This window comes from Canis aureus, chromosome 18, assembly GCF_053574225.1.
Source record: "Canis aureus isolate CA01 chromosome 18, VMU_Caureus_v.1.0, whole genome shotgun sequence".
NCBI classification, from domain to species: domain Eukaryota; kingdom Metazoa; phylum Chordata; class Mammalia; order Carnivora; family Canidae; genus Canis; species Canis aureus.
Genome location: NC_135628.1, coordinates 14,205,094 through 14,231,097, shown reverse-complemented (window position 1 = coordinate 14,231,097; position 26,004 = coordinate 14,205,094). Strand labels below are relative to the sequence as shown.

Genomic DNA, 26,004 nt, shown 5'->3' with positions numbered 1-26,004 from the left:
AGAACTTTAAGATGGACATTTGTTTATGCAGTATTAAGTGATTTAAATGACAAGCCTAATGAGCCTGACATTCAATGGAGAACAATGAAATAATTTACCTTTTAGTAATCAGAATAACTTCAAATCATTTTTATTATCTTCTTTTTAAAGGTCCCTTATTAAAGTTTGTGATTTTATTGACATAAATAAGGCAAAGTGTTTTCTACACACTTGTTTGCACCAGAGTGTGATGGGTTGTCTCGTTTTCAGTTAACCTTTAATACTCTGTACATACTATTCTGAAATACTGTGGTGAAGTAAGGCCTCGCATCTTTGAGCAAGATGCTACATAAGGGAGGGTTCGCTGTATTGGAAGGGTCTTCTACATCCCAAATTTCCAGCATACTGCAACCAGGCCTAAAAAAAGGGGAGGGGCACATACATATCCATATTAAAAATCAAAATATACAGGGAGAGTATATAAACTACAAAGTAAAAAATAATAAATAAATAAATAAATAAATAAATAAATAAATAAATTATAAAGTAGCTCCAAGATTTTTAGAGACTAATTTGTTTGATATTTTATTACATTTCAAAAATTTGTAAGTTCACCATTTAGAGATAAAAATGAAATTAAGGATGTTGCATTTTCATGTTATACTTAATCAAATAACCCATGTATTATTAAGCTTAACAGTAAAAGTCCAATATCCATTTCGAAATACATTACTTAAAAATTTATTTTCAAAATGAAATGTAAATAAATATATTTTCTAGGTGGTATCACCATCCAAACACAAGGCTAAGGCCCATGAGTAGCAGGAGACAAAGGAAAGCTAATCTAATTCCTGATGAATTTCCTATTTCTGAGCTTCACCTGACTTAGATTAACATGGAAACATACAGTCCAAGGCAAGGAAGGAAAGCACTTTTGCCAGATTTGTTCTCCTCAACCCTTTCCTATTGTGTGTGGGTGGCTCTATGATTGGACTGACTGGGATACTAGTTCTCACTGAGGAATAACCTTGCATGCGAGTCAGTAAAGGGAAGAAGTCAGGGAAAGTTGGCTATTATTTTTTAACAGGTATATTGAGGAATCATTTACATACAATAAAATACACCCATTTTATAAGTTTGATAAATATGGGCAAACGTGCATAGGTGTGTAAGCACCACCACAATCTAACACAGAAAATTCCCAGCACTGAAACAAGCTCCCTTGAGCCCTTCTGGCAGTCAGTCCCCTCGCGCAAGCTTAGCCCAGGCAAACACTGATCTTCTTTCTGCAACATCGTTATGCCTTTTCTAGAATATTCTAGATATTTATAGTCACTGCAGTTTTTATATATTACTCACACGATAACAATTCCATCCCTTTTCCTTCAATCTATATATGTATTTCTATTTAAAATGCATGTCTTACAGGCAGCACATAATTGGATTTTGCTTTTGTATTTGGTCTACCAATCTCTGCCTTTTGACTGGAGTGTTTAGTCCTCGTTCACATTTGTAAATACACTGACTTAGGCTTTTTTTTTTTTTTCTATTTGTGTCATCTCGTTCTTGATTTTCTAGTTCTCTTTCTTGACTTCTTTTATGTCAAGCAGAAAGTTTTACTGCATCATCCAATTTATTCATTGGCTTATGCAATTTTTTTGTCTTTTTTTTGTGGTTGCTCTAGGTATTAAAACAGGTATCTTCAATGTATCACAATTTACTTAACATTAACTGGATTACTTCCAGACAATGATACATTTTATTTTTGTTTACTCCCTTGCTTGTGCTATTGCTGTCATATATATATAATATATATACTACATTGTAAACTCAAAAATACAATGGTATTATCTTTGCTTTAATTACTCATAAGTTTTTAAAAGATTTTCATATATAAAAATATATATATTCATACGGAGTGATTAATATTACCCACATTTTTACCATTTCCAGTGCATTTTAGTATATCCTATATATATGAATTTTGAATGATCATTTCAATGTCAGTTGACTTCTATTGTTTATGAAAAGCCAGACATTTATGAAATCATTCTTCTTTTGTTTCTTTCAAGATTTTCTCTTTTCTCTTTGTTTTTCACCAGTTTGACTATGATGTACCTTGGTGTGGATTTCCTTGGGTTTATCCTAGCTGGATTTGTTAAGTGTAATTGAATCTTTAAGTTAATGGCTTTCAGCGAAGAAGAAACTTTTGGCCAACATTTCTTCAGGTATTTTTTTCTGCTATTTTTCTTTTCTTTCATTTTTTTCTGGTACTGTATTACCCATGTGCTCAACTACTTAATAATACACAGGTCTTTATGGCTTTTGCTACTTTTTCTTCAATCTTTTTGATCCCTGTTCTTTGGATTGGCTACTTTTTCGTGATTTATCTTCCGATCTTTGATTTTTTTTTTCCTGTTGTCATATCAAACCTATTATTGAGAGCTTTTAAAGAATTTTCATTCATTTATTATACTTTTCAGTTCTAGGAATACCTGGGTGGCTCAGTCAGTTAAGCATCTGCCTTAGGCTCAGGTCATGATCCCAGAGTCCCAGGATCCAGCCCTGCATCAGGCTCCCTGCTCAGCTGGAAGTCTGCTTCTCTTTCTTCCTCTACTCCTCCCCCTGCTTGTGCTCTCTCACTCTCTCTCTCTTTCTCTCCATCATTTTTTCTCTCAAATAAAGTCTTAGTATGCTCTTCAGTTCTAGAATTTCCTTTTTTCTGGGGCTTTTGTCTCACTGTTGAGAATCCTATTTTGTCTTTTATTGATATCATGTCTTCCTTTAATTCTTTGAACATATCTTAATTCCTTGAATATAATAATAACAACAGCTTTGCAGTCATCCACTTCTCAGTCCAACATCTCAATCTATTTGAATCAGTTTCTATTGACTTTTTTCCTGAGTTTTGGTCAGGCTGTCCCCCTTTTTTTTATTGGTCTGATAATTTTTTGTTGGAAATTGAACACTGGAGAAAATAGGAGGCAGTAAGTCTGGAGTCTGTTTTGTTCTTCTGATGATTGTTACTTTCTGTTCTGGTAAGCAATTAACTCCCCCAGATGTCCTGTCTTGTGCAGCAACTATCTCTGCTCAGTTTTTTTTTAGATTCCAGCTACTTCTTCCTTCTATCCCTGGGGTTTTCTTTGTGTTTTTATCAGCCGGGGATTTGGGCAGAGTTATATTCATATTTGGAAACCTACCTTCTCTGTATTTCCCTTGCTTTGGGGGGTTCTCCCCAGAATGTGGAGTTGCTTTGTTACCTCTTATTTCTGCCCTAACATCTTGAAACAGTAATGACTTTGCTTTCTGCTTCCTGCTTCCTAGAGTGTGTGCAAGTTGGGAAACGTACATGATCAAAAGAACAGGGAATTTGCAAATCTCACCAGGAGTTCTCTTTTAAGGATAGCCATCTTGGGGCACCTCGGTGGCTCAGTTCATTAAGCACCCAACTCCTGGTTTCCCTTAGGTCATGATCTCAAGGGTCATGAGATTGAACCCTATGTCAGGCTCTACACTGAGCACAGAATCTGTTTGAGATTCTCTTCCTCTCCTTCCACCCTCTGCCCCTTCCCCTGCTGACTCTAAAAGAGACAGATAAAATCTCAAAAAATAAAAATAAAATAAAATAGATAAAAGGATATACATTTTGGCTCTAGTTCTCATCTGCCCTTTTCCTAAGTTCCCAGGGGTTTCTCACAGGCATGTGTAGAATAGGTTTTAGGCAGAATTTATATTCAGATTTTCGATTTTGGTCTTTCTGTAGTGCTCTTGCTTCTAAAATGTCCCCTTCAAATATCCAGCTGCCTTGCTACTCACAGCTCATCTGCCACCATCTGTCCCCTAAAATCAGTAGGCTGTGATTTTCTGCTCTAGTAGGATCTGGAAGGGGGTGATTTAGGAAGTGCTCTCAGGCAAGAAGGTCACAAATTCAGAGACGTCCTTCAAGTACAAATTTCTTAAGTTTCTGTTTCTCTGTCACTTCCCAGATACTTCAAATAACTGTATTTACTATAATTAAACCTAACTTTGGATGCATCCTGTTAATTGAAGTATATGCATATTGGAACTATATCTTTGCTTTAAGTAGTGCCTTGGTAGCTCTTAAGACATGGTTCTAGGGATGCCTGGGTAGCTCACTGATTGAACATCTGCTTTTGGCTCAGGGCATGATCCTTGGGTCCTGGGATTGAGTTTTGCATTGGGGTCCCCAGAGGGAGCCTGTTTCTCCTTCTGCCTATGTCTCTGCTTCTCTCTGTGTGTTGCTCATGAATAAATAAATACAATCTAAAAAAAAAAAAGACATGGTTCCAATACACAGGAGTCTCAATATGACACTGAGATCCATGGAACCATGCAAAGCAAGAACATAATTTTGACATGCTTAAGTTTCAGCCAGTATAGTACCATGCAAAGTAAAGAGTGCTTGTGTTTTCACCCAGTTCTTATAACTGTAATCTCTGGGAGCAGTAAATCAACCTCTTGACAATATTAACTGAACTCTCTTCAAAACTGGTTTCTTATGGGTCCTATGTTCAATGTCCTTGGACATTAGATAGACCAGTAACTCCTAAATCCAGTTTGTCCAAACTATAAAATCCAATTATCACATTTCACTATTTTCTTTAAATGTCACATAGCCTTAGGCCTTTAGGTAAGGAGTATGTAATATTTAATAGAACAGAGTTGTGAAGAAAAGTAGAAGCAGCCAATTTTGTAAAAAGAATTGCCTTAAGAGAAAATTTGCTATCCCTTCTTTAGAATTTATTCCTGGTGTCTCAAAAGGCTATTAGGGATAGTTGTAGAATGTTTGTCTATGTCTTGGGATTTTAGAAGACTTCTTTGCATAAATATTTACTTGTATTTTTAGAGTACAATTATAGAAGTAAAAACACACAGATCTTAGTGTACAGTTCCATGAGTTTTGACAAATGCATATACCCATATAAAAAACATGCCAATCGAGATCATGAACACTGTCATTATTCTAAGAAAAAGAAAAAAGTTCTTGAATCCCTTTTCAGAGTATCTTCCCACCACCACCTTTATCCCCTGCTCCACCAAAGCCAACCACTATTCTGATTTCTATTTCCACTAGTTTTGCATATATTGAACTTCATAGGATGGAATCACATAGTATGTACTCTTCTGTGTTTGGCTTCTTTCATTCAGCACGTTTTTGAAATTCATTCTTTTTTTCACATATCAGTATTTTATTCCTTTTTATTGCTGAGTAGCATTCCAGTGTATGAATACATTATAAATTGTTTATTCATTTTTCTCCTGATATTTGGGTTGTTTCCAGTTTGAGATATTATGAATAAGGTGGCTATAACATCCTCTATAGGCAGATATTTTCATATCTCTGATTTAAGTTTCAAGGAGTAGAAGTGCAACAGGGCAAATATATGCTTAAATTTTTATGCAAAGACTCCAAATACTTCTCCAACGTGGCTGCATCATTTACTCTCATTAGCAATGTAAGAGATTTCTTTTTTTTAATATTTTATTCATTTATTCATGAGACACACACACACACACAGGCAGAGGGAGAAGCAGGCTCCATGCAGAGAGCCCAATGCGGGATGCAATCCTAGGACTCCAGGATCACTCCCTGGGCGGCTCAGGGATTCCTAATGTAAGAGATTTCTAGTTAATCTGCATCCTTGCCGATATTTGGTATTTTAGTTTTTAAGATTTTATCTGTTCTAAAGTATGTATTATAGTATCCCACTGTGGTTTTAATTTGCATATCCTTGAACACTGACAATATTGAGCAGCTTTTCATGTATTCACTAGTCAACACATATTTTCTTTCATGAATTATGTCTGTCCAAGTTTTGTCCATTTTCAATTGTATCATCAATTTATTATTAATTTCTAAAACTTCATATAAAATATATATATCTCCTTTATCAGATATGCACTTTACAAATATTTTCTCCAAGTCTGTGGATTCCCTTTTCATTTTCTTAACATCTTTTGAGGAGGGGGGCCTGGGTAGCTCAGCGGTTGAGCATCACCCTTCGGCTCAGGGCATAATTCCGGAGTCCTGGGATCAAGTCCCATATTGGGCTCCCTGCATGGAGACTGCTTCTCCCTCTGCCTGTGTCTCTGCCTCTCTCTGTGTGTCTCATGAATAAATAAATAAAATATTTTTTTTTTAAATTTCAATTTTGATGTGTATGATTTAGTTTTTTTTTAAACTGTTAGTGCTCTGTGTTTCAAGAAATCTTTTAATTTTAGCATTTACATTTAGTTCTGTAATCCATGTCAAGTTAAATTTTTGTTTATGGTGGTATGGATCATGGTTCACTTTTTCTTCTACAGAGATATTCAGTTAGATCAGCAACACCTCTTGAAAACACTTCTCTTTGCATTCAAGTAAAAAAAATATTATTTTTCAATTTACTTTGTGGGGTTTTATTTGATCCATAGTTATCTATAAGTTTACTGCCTAATTTCTAAATATGTATGGGTTTATTATATATCTATATTTAGTAGATTTTTAATTATTAATTTCTAATTTAATTCTGTATGATTTCAAATCTTTTAAATATACTGAAGCCAAAAATCTTTAAAAAAAAAAAAAAAAAAAGAAAAGGGCAGCCCTGGTGGCTCAGCGCTGCCTTCGGCCCAGGGTGTGATCCTGGAGACCCAGGATCGAGTCCCACGTCAGGCTCCCTGCATGGAGTCTGCTTCTCCCTCTGCCTGTGTCTCTGCCTCTGTCTCTCTCTCTGTATCTCTCATGAATAAATAGATAAAATCTTTAAAATATATATATACTGAAGCCATTTTTTATGGCCCCGCATATGTTTCCCTTGATGAAAATTCCATGTTCCTTTAAATGAATTTGTACTCTGCAAAATGTATTTTCCCTGAACTGTTCTATAAGAGTAGTTAGGTCACATTATCTTATACTGTTTGTTGTTTCTATCTTCTAATTCTTACACTTTTTAAACCTAATCTTCTCAGTAGAGAAAGGAAGTTAACATTTCCAACTATCATTGAAAATTTGCTTATTTTTTCTTTCTATTCTGCACATTTTACTTTGTGCACTTTGAAGCTCTGTTTAGATACACACATTTTAGAACTGTTATATATTTTTGATGAATTAGTCCTTTTGTCATTATAAAACATCCATCTTTATTTGTGGAAATATGCCTTATTTTGAAGTCTACTTTATTAAATTTTAAATTAATATGATGTATACATACATTAACATTATGATGTTTCTGTTTCTTCCAAGATGCCATTTTTTCCTGACTATATTAGATATTAAAGTTAGGTGTTAAAATTAGTTAGTAAAACTTATGAACCTCACTTTTCAAAAATATTTTATGGCCTAATTCCTAATTATCCATAGGAGAAATGAAAATTCTAAATGTTATATTTAATACAAATAAGAACCTTTTAAGTTAAAGAGTCTAAGAAAAAAGGCCTCAAGATATCCATTAAACATTTAAGGATTTTGTGATTTTTAGAAATCCAAAATTCAGAAATTAAAAATTATACTTAGGAATGTTTTTCTTACTATGTCTTCTTGAGTTATCTGAAACTTTTCTCATAAGTCTTATAAATTCAGTGTTCTCCAGCTGTAGTAAAAGAATGCTAATGTCTCACACTGCTGTAAATTCAAATCTGTATTTCATGCATCTAATATAAATTATCATAAAAATTTGAAAAATTATAAAGGAAAGCTATATTTCAGATGTTAAATTAAAATGAAAAAATCTGTAAGCTAAAATATACTATAGTTTCTTAAACTTAGACTCTACTTAAATGATACTTACTTTCCTACATGAAATAATTTTAAATAAAATGCCAGGATATTTTAATGGAATTTACTTAGAATAAACATTCTTAAAAATCACAACTACTGAAATAAAGAAAAACATTTGTTTCTTAAAGATATTCCATAGCATATAGTATAGGGCTCATACTCACTTAGTTCTCACAACACACCACGCCTCTTCTAAAACATAATAATTCACATGTAACTCCAACAATTTATCTCTCACTTCTTTTGCAGATTTTCGACTATATGTGGAATAAACTATTTTTGTCCGGGCCCTTTATGTTCAAAACACAAGTTAAAAAAAATTTTTTAATAAGTTATAATAGAATGGATTAAAGAAATTTTGCCAGCAAATTAAAATCTCAACACTCACTGGATGGAGCATTCATATATATGACCTCAGGCAGCATGAATTGCTTTGGGAATAGCATAGGTTATTTTGGATACATAAGTAGTTTTCACATTCCTACTTACATTTTGCATGTGCTAAAACTTACAGTGGTTTGAATTTTGTATGTACTGCTTGTTAGTGTTTACTGGAACAGACAAACTCGTTCAGAGTCCAGACATGGGTAGCAGGATAATAGTTTAGAATATAGCTTTGCTTTTCACAATGCATAAAATAATCTGCTCATGGAACTCATTCAGATAGAGGTGAAGAGAGGAAAAAAACAGACTTCACTAGATAATTTCACCTCCTGAAATTATCCAAAAAGCATATGAATTGAAGTTGAAATGTAGCAAGTCATACATTCAGATAGAGGGCATCAAGCGTAGTAGTTACGAAGCCTGATAAACAAGATTATTCACCAAAATATGATTTGGTCCTCAATAGAGGAGTTTTTATGAAATCCTGAACAATTACCATCTATGTACTGGACATTTCTTAAAATTTCAAGCATAGGGGATGTGCAATGTCCACAACCAGACATAAAACTTTAAATAATTTAAAATTTTATCTCTAAAAATAGGCCAAAGTAGCATTAGCAGGAAAACATTACCCTGGCAATTACTAAAATTATTAAAATAACTTTTAAAGTCAATTATTTAAGGAAAACAAAACTTTCACACCTCAATGACTCATAACTAGCTAGCAAAAAAAACCTAAATTTTCACAAAATCATGTAACATATAAATTTCATGAACTTTTTATATCTGTTTAAAAAGGCTAGTTATAGGCCACCAGGAAGACGGAGAATGGTTTCTTAAATCATGCAGAGGCTTCTGGGGTTCAGAACACAGGCTGGCAAACTATGGCCATGGATCAGATTCCATCTCCTTTTACTAATACTGAGCAGTTCTACTGGAGCATATCAACACACATACAGGTTAATCATAAATATGTGACATTTTCACTTTGAGAAAAAATTAGTTTTTCATTTTTTGGAGGTTTATTAAGTTTTCTTTAGAGTGAACAGGTACATATCATAATTTCTGGATAGTTATTATACATTTTTAAACTTCCAGCATGAATATGAAGATGAGAGCATGTGTGTGTGTATGTGTAAAATTTTCCCTGTTCCTAAGAACCAATGTCAGTTGTAAGTATGTTTGGTTGAAACAATGAGTTGCCAACCTCAAGTCTGCATCCTCGTAATGTGGGTGATTCACAATGGGGTGAAGGGTAGACAGCTTGACACTGGCCATCGTAGGCATGGCACCTGCAAAAACAGCATCTGAAAAACAAGAATATATTCCTTAATAACATATTTTAAAGAAAACCAAAGATTACTACTTATCTATAATATTTGAACTAGAATTAAGAAAGATGAAATACATTTAACTAATAACCATCGGCATTATTCTTTTTCTTTGGTCAATATTGTCTATTACAATAACAGCCAGCTTTTCTATCTCTGTGCCAGGAACTGTGCTAAATAAGTTTACTAGGACTAGGCAATTTAATTTACACAACTTTATGAAGTAGGTTCTACATTATTCTGTAAAATAAAGAAACTAAGAGGCAACAAAGGTAAGTAACTTGCCCAAGACTACCCACCCATGTGCACCAGAGCCCACTCTCAGCCACTTCACTACAACTTCTTGCTACATTCAAACTCAGTGTAAGAGGCAATACTACAAAAACATGCAGGGCCAGAAAGAACTGTAAAACTTTCTATCTTGTTCCCATAATTTAAATGTCAAGAACTGAGAGACTGTTACAAGGGGTAGTAGGTCTCATGCTACATCTTTTAAAATGAAATTGTGAACTTGTGAACTATAGTTCCTTGGAAGACAAAGACCAAATGCTCACTTACCTCCTGGCACTTCTGTATAGTAAATTATTATATAATTTTGAAAGGTTATTATCATTTTTAATCAGCATGATAAAATCATTAATAGGAATAAGGCATGTGATTCAGATCTACTGTGAATAACTGAATGTTTGCTTACGATATAAGTAAGTATCCTAAACATAACTTTGGGTGGAATAATCTCTACGTATGACTTAAATTTGAAGATATATAAGTCCATCAGTGTAGAGGTATATATTTATTATTATAAGATTGAATAATTAATGATGGAAAGCTCTTAAGCTAGAGCAGTGGTTCTCAAGCAGACATGATTTTGTTTCCCAGGGATATATGTGGTCAATTTCTGGAGACATTTTTGGCTGGCACACTGTGGGGGAGAGAGGTGCTGTTGGCAACTTGTGGGTAGAGGGAGGGGATGCTGCTAGATATTCTGCAGTGCACGGGCCAGGCCCTAATGTCAATAGTGCCAAGGCTGAGAAAATGTGGGCTGGAGGGACCCAAAGCCCAGCACCACAGTTATCAGGAAAAAACTAGGTGATAGAAATACCCCGCACAGTCTTCACTCTTGGTGACGAGATAAATATGAACAAGATGGGGAAAGAATATTCTATTTTCTTATATGTTTGCTGAAGTTTCCACATATACTCTACTAAATGTATTAGATAAAAGTACCCCTTCTGACTTGACAGAGCTTCACTAATACCTGACTTGGTAAGCAGACCGTGGGCTGGATTGCAGTTCCCACTTGTCCTCTCCATACAGCAACTGTAAGCAGTACACGAACTATACAGCCCTGCAAGGACCTGAGCGCAAGCATTAGTCTCACCCAGACTACAGAACTTCATGCTGCTTTTAGTTTTTAAAAATTTTTTTAAAAGATTTTATTTATTTATTGGACAGAGAGAGAGAGCAAGAGCGCACAAGCAGGGGGAGTGGCAGAGAGAGGGAGAGAGAAAGAGAGAGAGCAGCAGCTCATCTCAGGACCCTAGGATCCCGACCTGAGCCAAACGCAGCCGCTTAACCAACTGAGCTACCCAGGCGCCCCCAACAGGCTGCTTTTAATAAACATGTGGTACCCTTGAGAGAACTCAAAATTGAAGAATGAAAAGATTTATAAGAAGATCAAAGAAGAGGTGGCTAAAACTGGGGTAGGAGTTTGTGGGAGTTATCTTAGGCTAAATTGTCAAATGTAGGCCCTCTCTGCTAGGAACCTAAGATAAACACTGGAACAAAGTCAGACACAGGAGATTTAAAAGTAGGTACCTCATAAAGTTTGGGAAAAATAACTACCTGGGAGGGGGTAAGGGAGAGTAAAGGGACATCTTGCACCTCATACTCCTCTAGGGAAAAAATTCACTAGAGGATTAATTTTGAAATCCTGATGAAACTGGTCTGGCAGCTGGAGTGATGGTCCTGTCACCTCTGAAAACCCAGCGTCTGAGCTGAAGCTTATGAAAGCTTGCTTTAACAAGGCTAATTAATAAAACAGAGACCATCAGATATGCGGTAAGAGGAAGTGGCCCTAAGGGGTCACGGGATAAATGTAAATGCACCACAGTGAAGAACTAGTGCCACCAAAAATTACTAAATTTCAAAAATGGTCTTGGACAAGATCACAGATTGCTTGTAAAGAATACTGTAGAATATATTTATTCTCTCGAAGGTTTTTCAAAATGAAATAAATATCTCTGCTTGAGTTAATTTTGGATAAAGATAGGAAGATAAAAATGGGATTTTGGGGTATTTACAGGTAGGATTTATACTCATCTCTTTGAAATGAGTTAGTGAAGAAAACAGAATATCTGAGATTTTAACTTTTCTGTGTGCAAATGGTTTTTCAGATTTGGGTGAGGTAGGCAGCACTGACTGAAGTGATGGAAGGGGTGTTGTTGACCTCCCCACAGTCAAAAGTACCTGCTCCTACAGTCTGTTCACAAGGCATGAAATTTTGCCACTGAAGATGTGTTTGTCATTGTTAGGGTTAACATACAACCATGGTCTCAGACTTATAGCACATAACTATGAATAATCATTAATTCCTTATGTTAATTAAAATTCTTGACAGTTATCTAGGAGGCATTTTTAAAAAGGCACAAAATTTTTTTGAAAAGGTTTGACTTGGTGGACACTGCCATTAGCATGCTCAAAATCTGTGAGTGTATAAGTGACAGTGTGTATGTGTATTTTTACATGTGTATATGTAACTACAAGATAATACGATAATAAGATAATAAAATAATAATACAAGATAATAAGATAATAATAAGAGCTACATACCTGGTCTGGTATTGTATTTGATCCATTGTATCAGTTCTTCCTGAGGCAAATTATTAAATTCTCCTATTATGCTCCATTGATTATGGAGGTTTGTACAACCTTGTATTGACATTACTGCTAGAATGCCAAAGATAACATTCTCAAAGCGAACTCTGCAAAAAAGCCAGCCAAAGAGCTGAAATGAAAGAAACCATTTGTTTTTAATTCTTATATGAAGAGTGCTATAGGGTCAATAATAAACTCTCACCTTGCTACTTGAACCAAGATGGATTATCATTTGATACTACCAATGCACTAGTAATATACCAAACTATGGTCATCTATTGTTTAAAAATGGTACATATTTTGGAATTACAGGGTCCAGTAAAAATGGAACCTTCTTTCTCCTCAAAAGAATAAATGAGGAAACACCCTTCATTCTCCTAGTACTGATTTACTACCAAGGATTAAGATTAGTAAATCACAAAATTTTGAAACACCCTAGAACTGATTCCTGTAATATCTGGTCTTTGCGGACATTTAAAATAACTATGAAACCTCACTAGCAATAACACATATAATCTTCCCAGAAAAAAAGCATTATGATATTCTAACACAGGACTCTTATCACGAAAACTAAGTAAGATGTTTCTAGAAGTACACTGATCCCAAAATTCTAGCTTCTTTGTCTAGCTCTTTTGTATATAATAGTAAGAGAACCCCAGAACTGACAACTTGCCCTGGTTCTCTGAGCCAAACAGGATAATACTAGAGCAATTATTCTGCATCTACTCCAGTATTAAAGAAGAACATTTCATGATCATTTTAATGGGCCATGAAACTCTTGCACAGACTTGAACTCCAAACACCTGTGCTTGTGGCTAAACTACTAACCCAGGGGAAAGTGTGCCTCCTCACTTGTCACTTATCGGTTAAAATCTAAGGATAATTTTCAAAGCTACTTGAAATTGCTTTTCTTATTCATAGTTAATCATGAAATAACCTTTTAAATCATTTAAACCAAGTGTTTTGTTTTGCATTACTCAGCAAAGCCATGGTAACTACGGTGCTGTTGCTATAGTTACCACAGTGTAGTGACACAAGAATGAATACCTTACCCGTCGAGAACATATCAAGGAAGCCATAACACACATGTGGGGTGTTAAAAACAACTTCAGCCTCATAATTAAAATGGCAAGAACAGTGAATGCTAACAGTTGCAATGTGTGAAAAATCAGCTGTAGAAATGAAACAAAATGATATATTCACTTCATATACTTTTAAATTAATAAATATAAAATACATTAAAAGTATTCTCATTTATCAGGACAAGGATCTTTTAATTTAGTAATTTTAATATTTATTCATTCATTCAACTAAGATTTAGCAAATGCCTGCTATATGCCACGTACTGTTCTGGGGGCTTTGGATACAACAGTGAACAAAATGACAGTGAGCAATTTCTGCCCTTATGAGGCTTATATTTTAAAATATTTAGTAAGAAAAAAAATATTTAGTAAGGAAAGACAAAGAGTCATGGCAAGTAAATGAATCCATTGCATAGTTTTTAGAAAGTGGTAACTGCAGTGAAGAAAGTGAAGGGAGAATGGAGACTGGGGGTGCAGGATGTGGTGTGAGGCCACAGGTGGGAGCAGTTACAAATGCGAGTAGCACAATCAGGGAGGGCCTCAATGAAGAGGTGGTATGTGAACAAGACCCACAAAAGGTGAGGCAGGGAGCCCCAAAGACTCACAAAAATGGAATGCTTCACAAATCTGTATGTCAGTCAGTCAGCAACAAAATCACGGCAATACATAATCTAGATTATTTTTAAAGTAGTGGAATTATATATATAAATATCTGTACTGATTAGCAGGACACCTCATTTTTATTCAGATGGGATTCCACTGAGCAAAGGTTTCAGATAAAACTTTTCTAACAGATCTATTCAGAAAATATCAACCAATTCTGCACTAGAAAAATAGGCAAAGAATTAATGCAACCAAAAGTTATGTTCTAACTCGTTAATACTCAAACAAAAAGGTAAGAGATTTTCATCTATAAAATGGACAAAAATGAATACTGAGTGTTAGAGAAGATGCCTTGAAACACACACTGAAATATTTGGAAGATGTCTATAATTTAGCAATATTTATCAAGATGATACAAAAGAGCCAACCCTTTTGGTGTAAATTTCTATTCTAATTTAAGGGAATGATCAAGACCAAAAAAATGCTTGTACAAAGATGATCACCAAATTGAATTTTTAGCAGCCAAAATAGGAGCAACCTATGTGACCAATATAGAGGAATAAGTAAATTACCACATTTCCCACATGTGTATAGCCACGTATTAGCAGATTATTTAATGGCATGGAAAGTTTTCAATGTGTATAATTATGTACATACAAAATACTAAGTTTGTGAAAACCTACGTGCACGGGCACAAGGGGTGGGGAAGGCTACAAAAACATAACAAAAAAGTCAATAGAAGTTATTTCTGAAAAAAAAAAAAGAAGTTATTTCTGAATGGTGATTTTTCTGAATTTTCTAACATTTTTAAATGTGTTATTTTAGAATTGGAAGTATATAATTTCTATTTAAAACAGAATGCAAAGCTGATTTTTTTCCTTTTTAAGTAAAGATGTTTAAAAATGGAATTTGTTAATGTTTTCATAATTCTTGAACCCAAAATTAGAATGTGAAAGATTTCAAAGTTAACCCTTCATTTTTCTTTGGTCAAACTCCTCTTTGGACAAAATTGGGGAGATGTTGCGGAGGGAACAAAAGGTATCAACATATCAATATACTTCACACCAAAATAGGTCTTTTTGTTTAGGACCATTAAATCACAGATTGGTGGATTAAGCCAAGTTCTTTAATCATCTATCCAAAATGGAGATCTTTTCTGTAAATCTATGAACTAGCTATTCACTAATTCCTGAAAAGGAATATGTCATAGGAGTGCCTATTATAATTATGGATAGCTGTAAATGTTAGAAATTCTTTTCTAAAATTGAACAGTATCTCCCCATAATTTGCACACCTGTGCAACTGCACAAAATCAGTCTAAACCCCTTTGCACATGACAGTTCTCTGTTATCCAAATACTGTAATCATGACTTTGCACTAACCCCACTTTCACCCTTAGAAGCTTTCTATTTTTAAGTTAAATATTCAGAAACTTGTGTTATTAGTTCTGTGTTGTCATAACTCTGGTTGCCTTGCTCTGGACATGGTACAGATTGCCCATGTCTTGTTAAAATGTGGCATCTAGAAACAGATTTCCATAGATGTGCTCTAATTAATGCAAGTACACATCTGACTTTTCCCAGGATGCCTTCGTTTGGTTATTTTGAGCCACAGGATGAGACTGTCATTGTCTCTCCTAAGTCCCATCACTTGTACTCTATTTTTTTTCCCCATCGCTTCTACTTTAGCACCAACTTCCCATATAAGCAGAATTGAATCCAAAGTAATAATTCTCCTTGACTTTCCTCTATCATCTAAAGGCTGAAGGGAGTTTGCATATGGAGACCTGAAAGATCCCCACCATTTCCTTATCTTCTCTGCATAATGTTTTTTGTAGGTGAATGACATAGAATGACCATTCCAAATGGCACCTCTTATGTTTGTTTTCTATTGCTATCCACACGCTCTAACCCCTCTTCTACTCACAGGCCACTGACTTTCCATAGAGCTCTCTTGCAATAGCTACTTTATCTCCTGTTCTATCAAATTGTTTTCTTCTTAACTACCAAGTAGAAGACAGAAGGCTATAGTCAAAAAGCACAGTCCAAAATTCTGTACTTTATGTACACTCCTGTCAATTTGTTAGTACCTCTTTCCACATAAAAATTACTAGGAAAATCCTCACAACATCTTTTAGAGGCTGGAAGCAAGGAAAGAAAAGAAGCTCAGGGAACTGTTCACTATCCGTCCTTGGAACAAGTGAGCCCAGTTGGGTAAAGTGTGAGTAGCAGCTCCCAAGCATAAAGAAAACAAAGACTAGGTGTAGAAGGCGAGTCCAAATGGCAGATTGTCCCTATCAACACTACCTGCCACAACAGGTGTGAAGACATCTTGAGAACATGGTAGAGATGCCCTTCACTGGCACAGTTAACAGAAGCCAGAATATTAGCTGGAGGCTCTGAGGTCTCGGTCCAGAAGGCACATATACTTAAAAGTGGGCATTTACACAGTGCTTAACTTACACTAGGCATTATTGTATCTTACATATACCCCACTCAATCCCATAGCCACCATTTAAGGTAAGTACTGTTATTACTGTTGTTTTGGTTGTTCCCAAAAAGATATAAAGCAACTTGGCTACGATCACACAGCCAGTTAGTGGGGAATATGAGTCCAGCCAGCTTCTGGGTCTGTGTCTTTAACCCCTACACTATGCTTCCTCCTCAGACAATCAACTATTCAATCACATGGTTCTATTAGTCTGTGAACACGGAAGTGTCCCCAACATATTTCACTCAATCCATTTTTCAAAAGAAGTAATTCTTCCCTCAAATTCTGATTACCGGGGATCCCTGGGTGGCGCAACAGTTTGGCGCCTGCCTTTGGCCCAGGGCGCGATCCTGGAGACCCGGGATCGAATCCCACATCAGGCTCCTGGTGCATGGAGCCTGCTTCTCCCTCTGCCTATGTCTCTGCCCTCTCTCTCTCTCTCTCTCTCTCTCTCTCTCTCTCTGTGTGTGTGACTATCATAAATAAATAAAAATTAAAAAAATAATAATAACAAGCATTGTTTAAAAAAAAAAAAAAAAGGAAGTTTACATTTCCATTTCCAGGCCTAGTCCTTACAAACCTCCAGCATGATCATCCCTGTTCTTTCTCCTTTGCTGGCTTCATGTAGACAAACACATCAACCCTCCAGGGCACAGCCTTCCCTGTTCTTTCTCCTTTGCTGATGTGATGCAGACAAGCACTTCGACCTCAGCAGCTACACACTGAAGACGTCAGAGCTATAAATGCAAGGCTCTGGGTTCCTCAATCACTGCTTGTTGGGAGGGCCACCGCTAGCTAGGAACTCCTGATTTTAACTTTATGTGAGCAAAGAATCAAACTTTACTGAGTTAAATTACTGAAATATTAGTGTTTGTCTCTGTTATCAGCTCATCTAACTAACATAATTTTCTTATTTGCAAAATGGGAATAATATTACGAGAATTAAAAGAGCACAGTACATGGCACATAGTAACTATTACAAAATATTCATTATCATTACAGGCTGTTTTTATCAAGTCCAGATTCAGTTGCCCTCTCTCGTAAATTTGGCCTTTCCCTTAAGACTCAAAGCGCTATTACTTAGGAAATCATATTTCTAGCGCCTGCTGAGCTTTCTCTTCATATGCCACAAAATCATTTAGCACCATATAAAATGTCTTGTTTCGCGTCTCTGTTGAAACATTATGCATACCTGAGGGCAGAAACACTGCTTTGCCATCTTCTGTATCCTGTAACAATCTAAGGTTGTAACTGATTGACCATCAAGTCTGGCTGTGGCACAAGGCTACCAGTCCCAGGGCCATGGGTGTCTGCCCTGATGGGCTGTAGCTGATGGGCTCAGTGGGCTGGGAATTAATGCTACTATTGTTGAATGAATAAAAGAATGAATGAATAAATGAAGGTAATTTAATTATGCTCTGTGGTTAGAGATGAGCCTTCAATGGTTTTCAAATCCTTACTACTGTTCAAAAAAGCAGATGAAAACATGGGAAGGACCAGCATTTATTAGCAATGCTGAAACACTGAAGCACTGCTGACAGTGCAGCAGCAAGGCAATACTTTTGTGAATTATCCTTGAACTAGAATTTAATACACAAGTATAACAGAGATTAAAATGAAAGCTTTACCTCACCATGTTCAAGGAGCTGTTTTCTGGAATAAAAAACATTCTCTATTTACTGAATGCCCATTATGATTACATAAATACAAATTTCATTTATTTGTCCATAGGTTTAAAGAATTTGATTCTCTCTAAACTACTCAGTAACATAAAAAATATTAGATAATATCACTAAAAATCATAGCAATTTGAAAGGCATGATTTATAGTCATCCTATTTAAGGTATATACTTATTAAGGTGTAGATAGATAGATATAGATACATAGATATAGATACATAGATATATAGATATCTTAAAGATAAAATAGCTTTTACCAATTGCTAGAGATTGTACCTCTAGAAGGCTTTAAAGAAAAAGAATTTCTATTAAATATTCAACCATATACAGTATATACACTGCTTTAGATAAGTACTGCTGGACTTTTGAGTTGCTTTCATTTTTTACAACTATAAGTACCATGACTATCCTTGTACATAAAACTCTGAGCATCCTTCAGTGTTTCTTTAGTGTTTCTAGATAAATTTCTAGAGGAAAAGTTACTGGATAAAACCTATAAATATTTTTAGTTCTACAAAAGTTTATGTCTAAAAATCCTACTGAGCTCTAGGCGCAGTGCAGTAAACACAGCACAAATAGTGCAGATGTTGTTCTTTTCCTCTTAGACTGCATGTTAGATATACAAGAGGTACGGACTGCCTATTTCATTATTCCATCAAGAAGATTGAAGCCTTCAGTTTTATATACAGAGCCCTTCTTCTAATGGATTTTGAAGTTGGAGAGAAAAGTAACACAGTTCAAGTAAGATACTAAGAAGTAAGGAAATTCGAGGGCACATACAGATCCAGAGTATTTTTTTTTAAAGGTGGTGAGGGGAAGGCCTGTCAGGAAAGCAGAGAGATCACCAAATTACTCTGCCTCCATTGCAGCTTGGCCCTGATTTGTGCAGTGGAGGAAGGAAGGGGGACGGAGGGCTTCCCACCTGTCCTAAAATCTGCTGGTCACAACAGAATCCTACAGTGAGCTGCTGTGTGCAAAGGAGGACAGGCTCTGACAATAATTACTGATGCAAACAAATCTAGTAGCTAATTTAAAATGTGACTATACAACCAAATCTGCAAACATAAAACTGAAATAGATAAACTGATAAAGAGCAATAATAGATGGTCAAAAAAGAGAGGCTAAAGCAAAAGATTAAGAGAACCAATAATTCTCTGAGGTAAAGGAAGATGTGAATGTTCAGATTAAAATGTCCCATGAATTAATAAATATATAAAATACACACACTCATGCATACATATATACATGAATATCTCAAAACTCCATAAATTTCCAGAGAGCAAAACTTGATATAAAATTTCTCATCTGGGATCCCTGGGTGGCGCAGCGGTTTGGCGCCTGCCTTTGGCCCAGGGCGCGATCCTGGAGACCCGGGATCGAATCCCACATCGGGCTCCTGGTGCGTGGAGCCTGCTTCTCCCTCTGCCTGTGTCTCTGCCTCTCTCTCTTTCTCTCTGTGTGACTATCATAAATAAATAAAAATTTAAAAAAAAATTAAAAAAAAAATAAAATAAAATTTCTCATCTATAATGCTCAATGCAAGAAAACAGTAATTATCTAAAAAATGCTGAAAAAAATCTCAGAAATATCTATTAACCAAACTAACAACTTAATGTGAGGGCAAAGTAAAGGTACTTTTCAAATGAGAAAGCATTCAGAAACCCTTGGGAAGAAGACACTGTGGCACTACTCCCCAGCAGGAGCTGCTGTTGCACCACTCTGGAACCAGGGCTGCCAGGCCCCTGACAACCCCATGCATAAGCCCTGTGCATGTCACATAAGGGATGTGGCTGCTCTATGTATACCAGCATTTCAGACCTCGGTGAACGCTCCAAAAACACCAATGCCTTAGGTGTGAAACCAGTGCTGCTGCAGGCTAACCAGACCCAAACCCACTGTTGCTTTATGAATACCTGCACTCCAGTCTCCAGTTTGGTGGCCACGTGATGCACACCCACATCCTACAAACTGTCACCACTGCGGGCTAGACAGTGCCCCACTCTGAAGCCACTGCTGCTCCATAAGTGTCTGGGCTGCAGTCCCTGAATCTGTGGCTGCTCCATGTATTCTCATTTCTCAGGAACCAGATCCACTGCTATTGTGTGCTAGCCAGAGCTGCTGGACCCCAGAGCTGCCACTGCTCTGCAAGCACATGAGTTCCAATCCCCATAGCTGTTCCACGGGTACCCATGTATCAAACACAAGGGTCACCACCATCACCACAAGGGCATCCACAAGATGAACCCAATGCCAAGGAGGATCCCCTTGACCATGACATGAATCAAGTGATCCTTGATGAATCTGGGAACTTGAAGACTGATAATTTGAAATTATCCAGTGAGAAAAGGAAAAAAGAATGAAAACAAGTGAAGAAAGCTTATGTGAATTATGGAACACCATCAGGAAAAATAATATTTATATCATGGCAGTCGAAGGAGGAGAAGAGAGGGGAAAAGGGCAGAAATCTTCTTTAAAGATCAGCTGAAAACTTGCCAAATCTTGAGACAGATATGAGTATCCAAGTACATGAGGCTCATAGATCCCAATACAAATTTAATCCCCCCAAATTCACTGGACACATTGTAATGGAAGTGTCAAAACCAAAGACAAAGAATGAACTGCCAAAATAGCAAATTATCTCATATAAGTGAGCCCCCATAAGGCTATTAGAAGATTTATCAGCAGAAACCTTGCAGGTCAAGAGAGGATGGGATGGGGGCACCTGGGTAGGCTCAGTGGTTGAGCATCTGCCTTTGGCTCAGGGTCTGATCCTGGGGACCCAGGATCAAGTCCCACATTGGACTCCCTGTGGGGAGCCTGCTTCTCCCTCTGCCTGTGTCTCTGCCTCTCTCTCTGTGTCTCTCATGAATAAATAAAAATCTTAAAAAAAATAGAGGATGGGATGATATATTCAAAATGCTCAAATTTTAAAAATCTGCCAATTAAGAATACTTCGCCCAGCAAAGCTGTCCTTCAAATGAAGTAAAAGATAACTTTCTCAAACAAAACCTGAGGGAATTCATTACCACTAGACCTGTCTTACAAGAAATGCTAAAGGGAGTTAGTTATGCTAAAATGAAAGGATGCTAATCAGTAACCTAAATACATACGAAAGTATAAAATTCACCATAAAGTTACCTATACAGTCAAATTAGGAATACTCTGTCATAAGAGTGGTATGTAAATCACTGAACTATAACAAAAAGGTAAAAAAACAACCCAAAAGTATTTAAAAATAAGTGTAGCCACAATAATTTTTTAATGGATAGCAATATAAAAGATCTAAACTGTGACATCAAAAGCATAGCAAGGGAAGGAGAAAGTGAAAAGGCAGCATTTTCATATGTGTTTGAAGTTTAGTTTTCATCCACTTAAAATAGATTGCTGTAACTATAAGATGTATTACGCAAGCCTAACAGAACCACAAAGCAAAAAACTACAGTAAATACACAAAAGATTAAGAGAAAGGAAACAAAGCATATCACTATAGGGAAGGAAGACAGCATGAAAGGAAGGAAGGAACTATGAAACAGCAAACAACTAGGTGGCAAAACAAGTCCTTATCTATCAATAAATATCTGAAATATAAATGGATTTAATTCTCCAACCAAAAGACAGAGAATGACTAAATGAATAAAAAAAAACAAGACAATTATATGCTGCCTACAAGAAACTCATTTTAGCTTTAAGGACACATTAAAGTAAAAGTGAAGGGCTGTAAAAAGATATTCCATTCAAATGGAAGCAAAAAGAAAGCAGGGGTAGCTCTATATATCACATATATCACATATATCACATATGTCATATATATTTACATACATACATATCACACACACACACACACACACACACCAATATATGATATAGATTTAAATCTAGATCTCTATATTTTGGGTGAAACAGACTAAGTTGAACACTGTAGGGATCTCTGGTGGCTCAGTGGTTTAGCACCTGCCTTTGGCCCAGGGTGTGATCCTAGCTAGGGTCCCGGGATCAAGTCCTACATCAGGCTCCCTACATGGAGCCTGTGTCTCTGTCTCTGTGTCTCTCATGAATAAATAAAATCTTTAAAACAAAAAGAAAGAAAACTGTAAAAGGAGACAATGAAGGTCATTATATATTGATAAAGGGGTCAGTTCATCAACAGGATAGAACAACCGTAAATCCATATGTACCCAACATTGAAACACCAAAATAAATTAAGCAAATATTAATAGATCAGAGAGGAGAAATAGAAAGCAATACGAAATAGTAGGGGACTTCAATGCCCAATTCCAACAATGGATGGATCATCAAGATAGAAAATCAGTAAGATAATATTGGACTTGAATACACTTTAGACCAAATGGACCTAACAAATATATTTACAGAGCTTCTATCCAACAGTAGGAGAATACACAGTCTCCTCAAATGTATACAGAACATTTTTTAGGATAGATCCTATGTTAGGTCACAAAACAATTCAACAAATTTAAGAAGACTGAAATCATTATCAAGTATCTTTTTTGACCACAATAGCATGACATTAAATTATGTTTTTTTAAGATTTTATTTATTTATTCATGAGAGAGATATAGAGAGGCAGAGACATAGGCAGAGGGAGGAGAAGCAGGTTCCATGCAGGGATTCGAAGACAGCCAAAGGCAGACGCTTAATCGCTGAGCCACCCAGGCATCCCTAGTATGACATTAGAAATTGATAATAGTAGGAAGGAGAAAATTCACAAATACATGGAAGTAAGACAACCAAATCTTGAATAATTGATGGGCCAAAGAAAAAATCAAAAGGAAATAAAAATATCTTGAAACAAATGAACATAAAAACACAACATACCAAAACTTACGGGATGCAGCAAAGGCAGTTCTAAGCGGAAGTTTATATGATAAATGCCTACATTAAGAAAAATAAACAACTATACACTTAAGGAACTGGAAGAACAAACTAAGCCCAATATTAGCAAAAGGATAGAAAGAACAAGGGTCCCTGGGTGGCGCAGCGGTTTGGCGCCTGCCTTTGGCCCAGGGCACGATCCTGGAGACCCGGGATCGAATCCCACGTCGGGCTCCCAGTGCATGGAGCCTGCTTCTCCCTCTGCCTATGTCTCTGCCTCTCTCTCTCTCTCTCTCTCTCTGTGTGACTATCATGAATAAATAAAAAAAAAATTAAAAAAAAAAAGATAGAAAGAACAAGGATCATAAGAAAAATGAATAAAATAGAGACAAAAAAACAATAGAAAACATCAATGAAACTAAGAGCTGGTGTTTTGAAAAGATAAGCAAAATTGAAAACCTTTAGTTAGACTAAGAAAAAAAGATTTAAATAAATAAAATCATAAATGAAAGAGGGAACATTAAAACTGATACCACAAAAATACAAAGGGTCATAAGATACTACTATGAATAATTATACATCAACAAATTGGATACCCCAAAGAAAGGACATATTCCTGGACACACAACCTTTCCAGACTGAATCACAAAGAAATACAAAATCTGAATAGGGGACACCTGGGTTGAGTGTACACCTTTGGCTCAGGGCTTGATCCCAGTCCTGGGATCAAGTCCCACATCGGGCTCCCTGTGAGGAGCCTGCTTCTCCCTCTGTCTGTGTCTCTGCCTCTCTCTGTCTCTCATGAATAAATAAAATCTTTTAAAAAATCTGAATAGGCTTAAAACTAGTAAAGAAAGGCACCTAGGTGGCTCATTCATTTAAGCATCCAACTCTTGATTTTGGCTCAGGTCATGATCTCACGTGCATGGAATTGAGCCCATCAGGCTTCATGCTCAGCACAAAGTCTGCTTGTCATTCTACTCTGTTCCCCTCCTTCAGCCCCCCCCCACTCACTCTGTCCCTCAAAAATAAATAAAATCTTATTTAAAAAAACTCACAAAACCTAGTAAGGGGATTGAATCAAAAATCTCTCAACAACAACAAAGAAAATGGAGGACGAGATAGCTTCACTAGAGAATTCTACCAAACATTTAAACAAGGATTAATGCTAATCCTTCTCAAATTCTTCCAACAGATTTAAGAGGAAAGAATGTTCAGGCTCATTTTACAAGGCTAGCATCACCCTCATACTGAAGCTAGACGAGGATGATAAAAGAAGATTATAGTCCAATATCCCTGATGAACATAGAGGCAAAAAGCATCAACATATACTAGAAACCAAATTCAGCATCAAATTAAAAGGATCATGCACCAAGAGCAGGTGGGATTTTTATCTTTGCAATGCTAGGATAAGTTAACATATACAAATCAATAAATGTGATATGCCACATTAAAAGAATGAAGGATAGGGATGCCTGGGTGGCTCAGTGGTTGAGCATCTGTCTTTGGCTCACGTCATGATCCTGGGGTCCTGGGATTGAGTCCTAAAATGGGCTCCCCTCAGGGAGCCTGCTTCTCCCTCTGCCTATGTTTCTGCCTCACTTATGAATAAATAAAATATTAAAAAAAAAACGAATGAAGGATAAAAACCATAATGATCATCTCAGTATATACAGAAAAAACTTCTGACAAAATTAAAAACCCTCCATGATAAGAATTCTCAACAAATTAGTTACAAAGGGAAGGTACCTCAACATAACAAAAGCATATAATATGACAAGCCCACAGCTAAACTCATAGTGAATGTTGAAAAATCTCAGTTTTTCTTCAAGATCAGAACAAGACAAGGATGCCCACTCCTACTATTTCTCTCCAGCAATGTACTGGAAGTCCCAATCAAGGCAATTAGGCAAGAAAAAGAAATAGAAGAAACAAAGAGAGAAGTAAAATCATCTATGTTTGCAGATGACATGATCTTATATGCAGAAAACCCTAAAGATTCCACCAAAAAACTGTTAAAACTAATCAATAAATTCAGTAAAATTGTGGAATACGAAATCAACATTCAAAAATCAGTTGCATTTCTACACAATCACAATGAACTATCTGAACAGTTAATTTATAAAACAATCTCACTTATAATAGAATTGAAAACAAGAAAGCACTTAGGAATACATTTCACCACGGAGAAGATAGACCTCTAAACTGAAAGCTGTAAAATGCTGATGAAAGAAGCTGAAGACAACACACACACAAAAAAAATAGAAAGATATTCTATGCTCTAGGTTTGGAAGAATTAATGTTAAAATATCCATACCACCCAAAGCAATCTACAGATGCAATGCAATCCCTATCAAAATCCCAACGACAGGGCAGCCTGGGTGGCCCAGCGGTTTAGCGCAGCCTTCTGCCCAGGGCGTGATCCTGGAGACCGGGGATCGAGTCCCACATGGGTTCCCAGCATGTGTTCCCAGAGGGGTTCCCTCTGCCTGTGTCTCTGCCTCTCTCTCTCTCTCTCTCTGTCTCTCATGAGTGAATAAAATCTTAAAAAAAAAAATCCAATGACATTTTTCACAGATACAAAAAGAACAATCCTAAAATTCATACAGAACCACAAAAAAATCCTGAATTTACAAGATAATCTTGGTATACTTCCTCATTTTAAACTATATCACATGGGCAGCCCTGGTGGCCCAGCGGTTTAGCACCACCTTCAGCCCAGGGTGTGATCCTGGAGACCCGGGGTCGAGTCCCACGTCAGGCTCCCTGTGTGGAGCCTGCTTCTCCTCTGCAAGTGTCTCTGCTTCTCTCTCTCTCTGGGTCTGTCATGAATAAATAAATAAAATCTTTAAAAAATAAACTATATCACAAAGCTATAGTAATCAAAACAGTATGGTACAGGAATAAAAGTGGAAACATGGACCAATGGAACAGAATAGGGAGGCTAACAATAAACCCATGCATATATG

The 26,004-nt window shown here is 36.3% G+C and overlaps 1 protein-coding gene across 2 annotated transcripts in view; it reads right to left on the bottom strand.

The window, feature by feature from the left end:
- Window positions 1-114: 114 nt before the first annotated feature.
- Window positions 115-26,004, bottom strand: part of DPY19L2 (dpy-19 like 2) — a 94,289-nt gene continuing 68,399 nt past the window's right edge. Inside the window, exons 17-22 of one of the 2 annotated variants that reach the window (XM_077856216.1) lie at window positions 18,155-18,179; window positions 13,404-13,523; window positions 12,307-12,481; window positions 9,351-9,450; window positions 7,924-8,049; window positions 115-396 (exon numbers count right to left, since the gene is read on the bottom strand). In XM_077856216.1, coding sequence (XP_077712342.1) covers window positions 246-396; window positions 7,924-8,049; window positions 9,351-9,450; window positions 12,307-12,481; window positions 13,404-13,523; window positions 18,155-18,179 — 697 coding nt within the window. In that variant the 3' untranslated portion in view covers window positions 115-245. The remainder of the gene's footprint in view (window positions 397-7,923; window positions 8,050-9,350; window positions 9,451-12,306; window positions 12,482-13,403; window positions 13,524-18,154; window positions 18,180-26,004) is intronic. The other variant, XM_077856218.1, reaches the window with a different exon arrangement.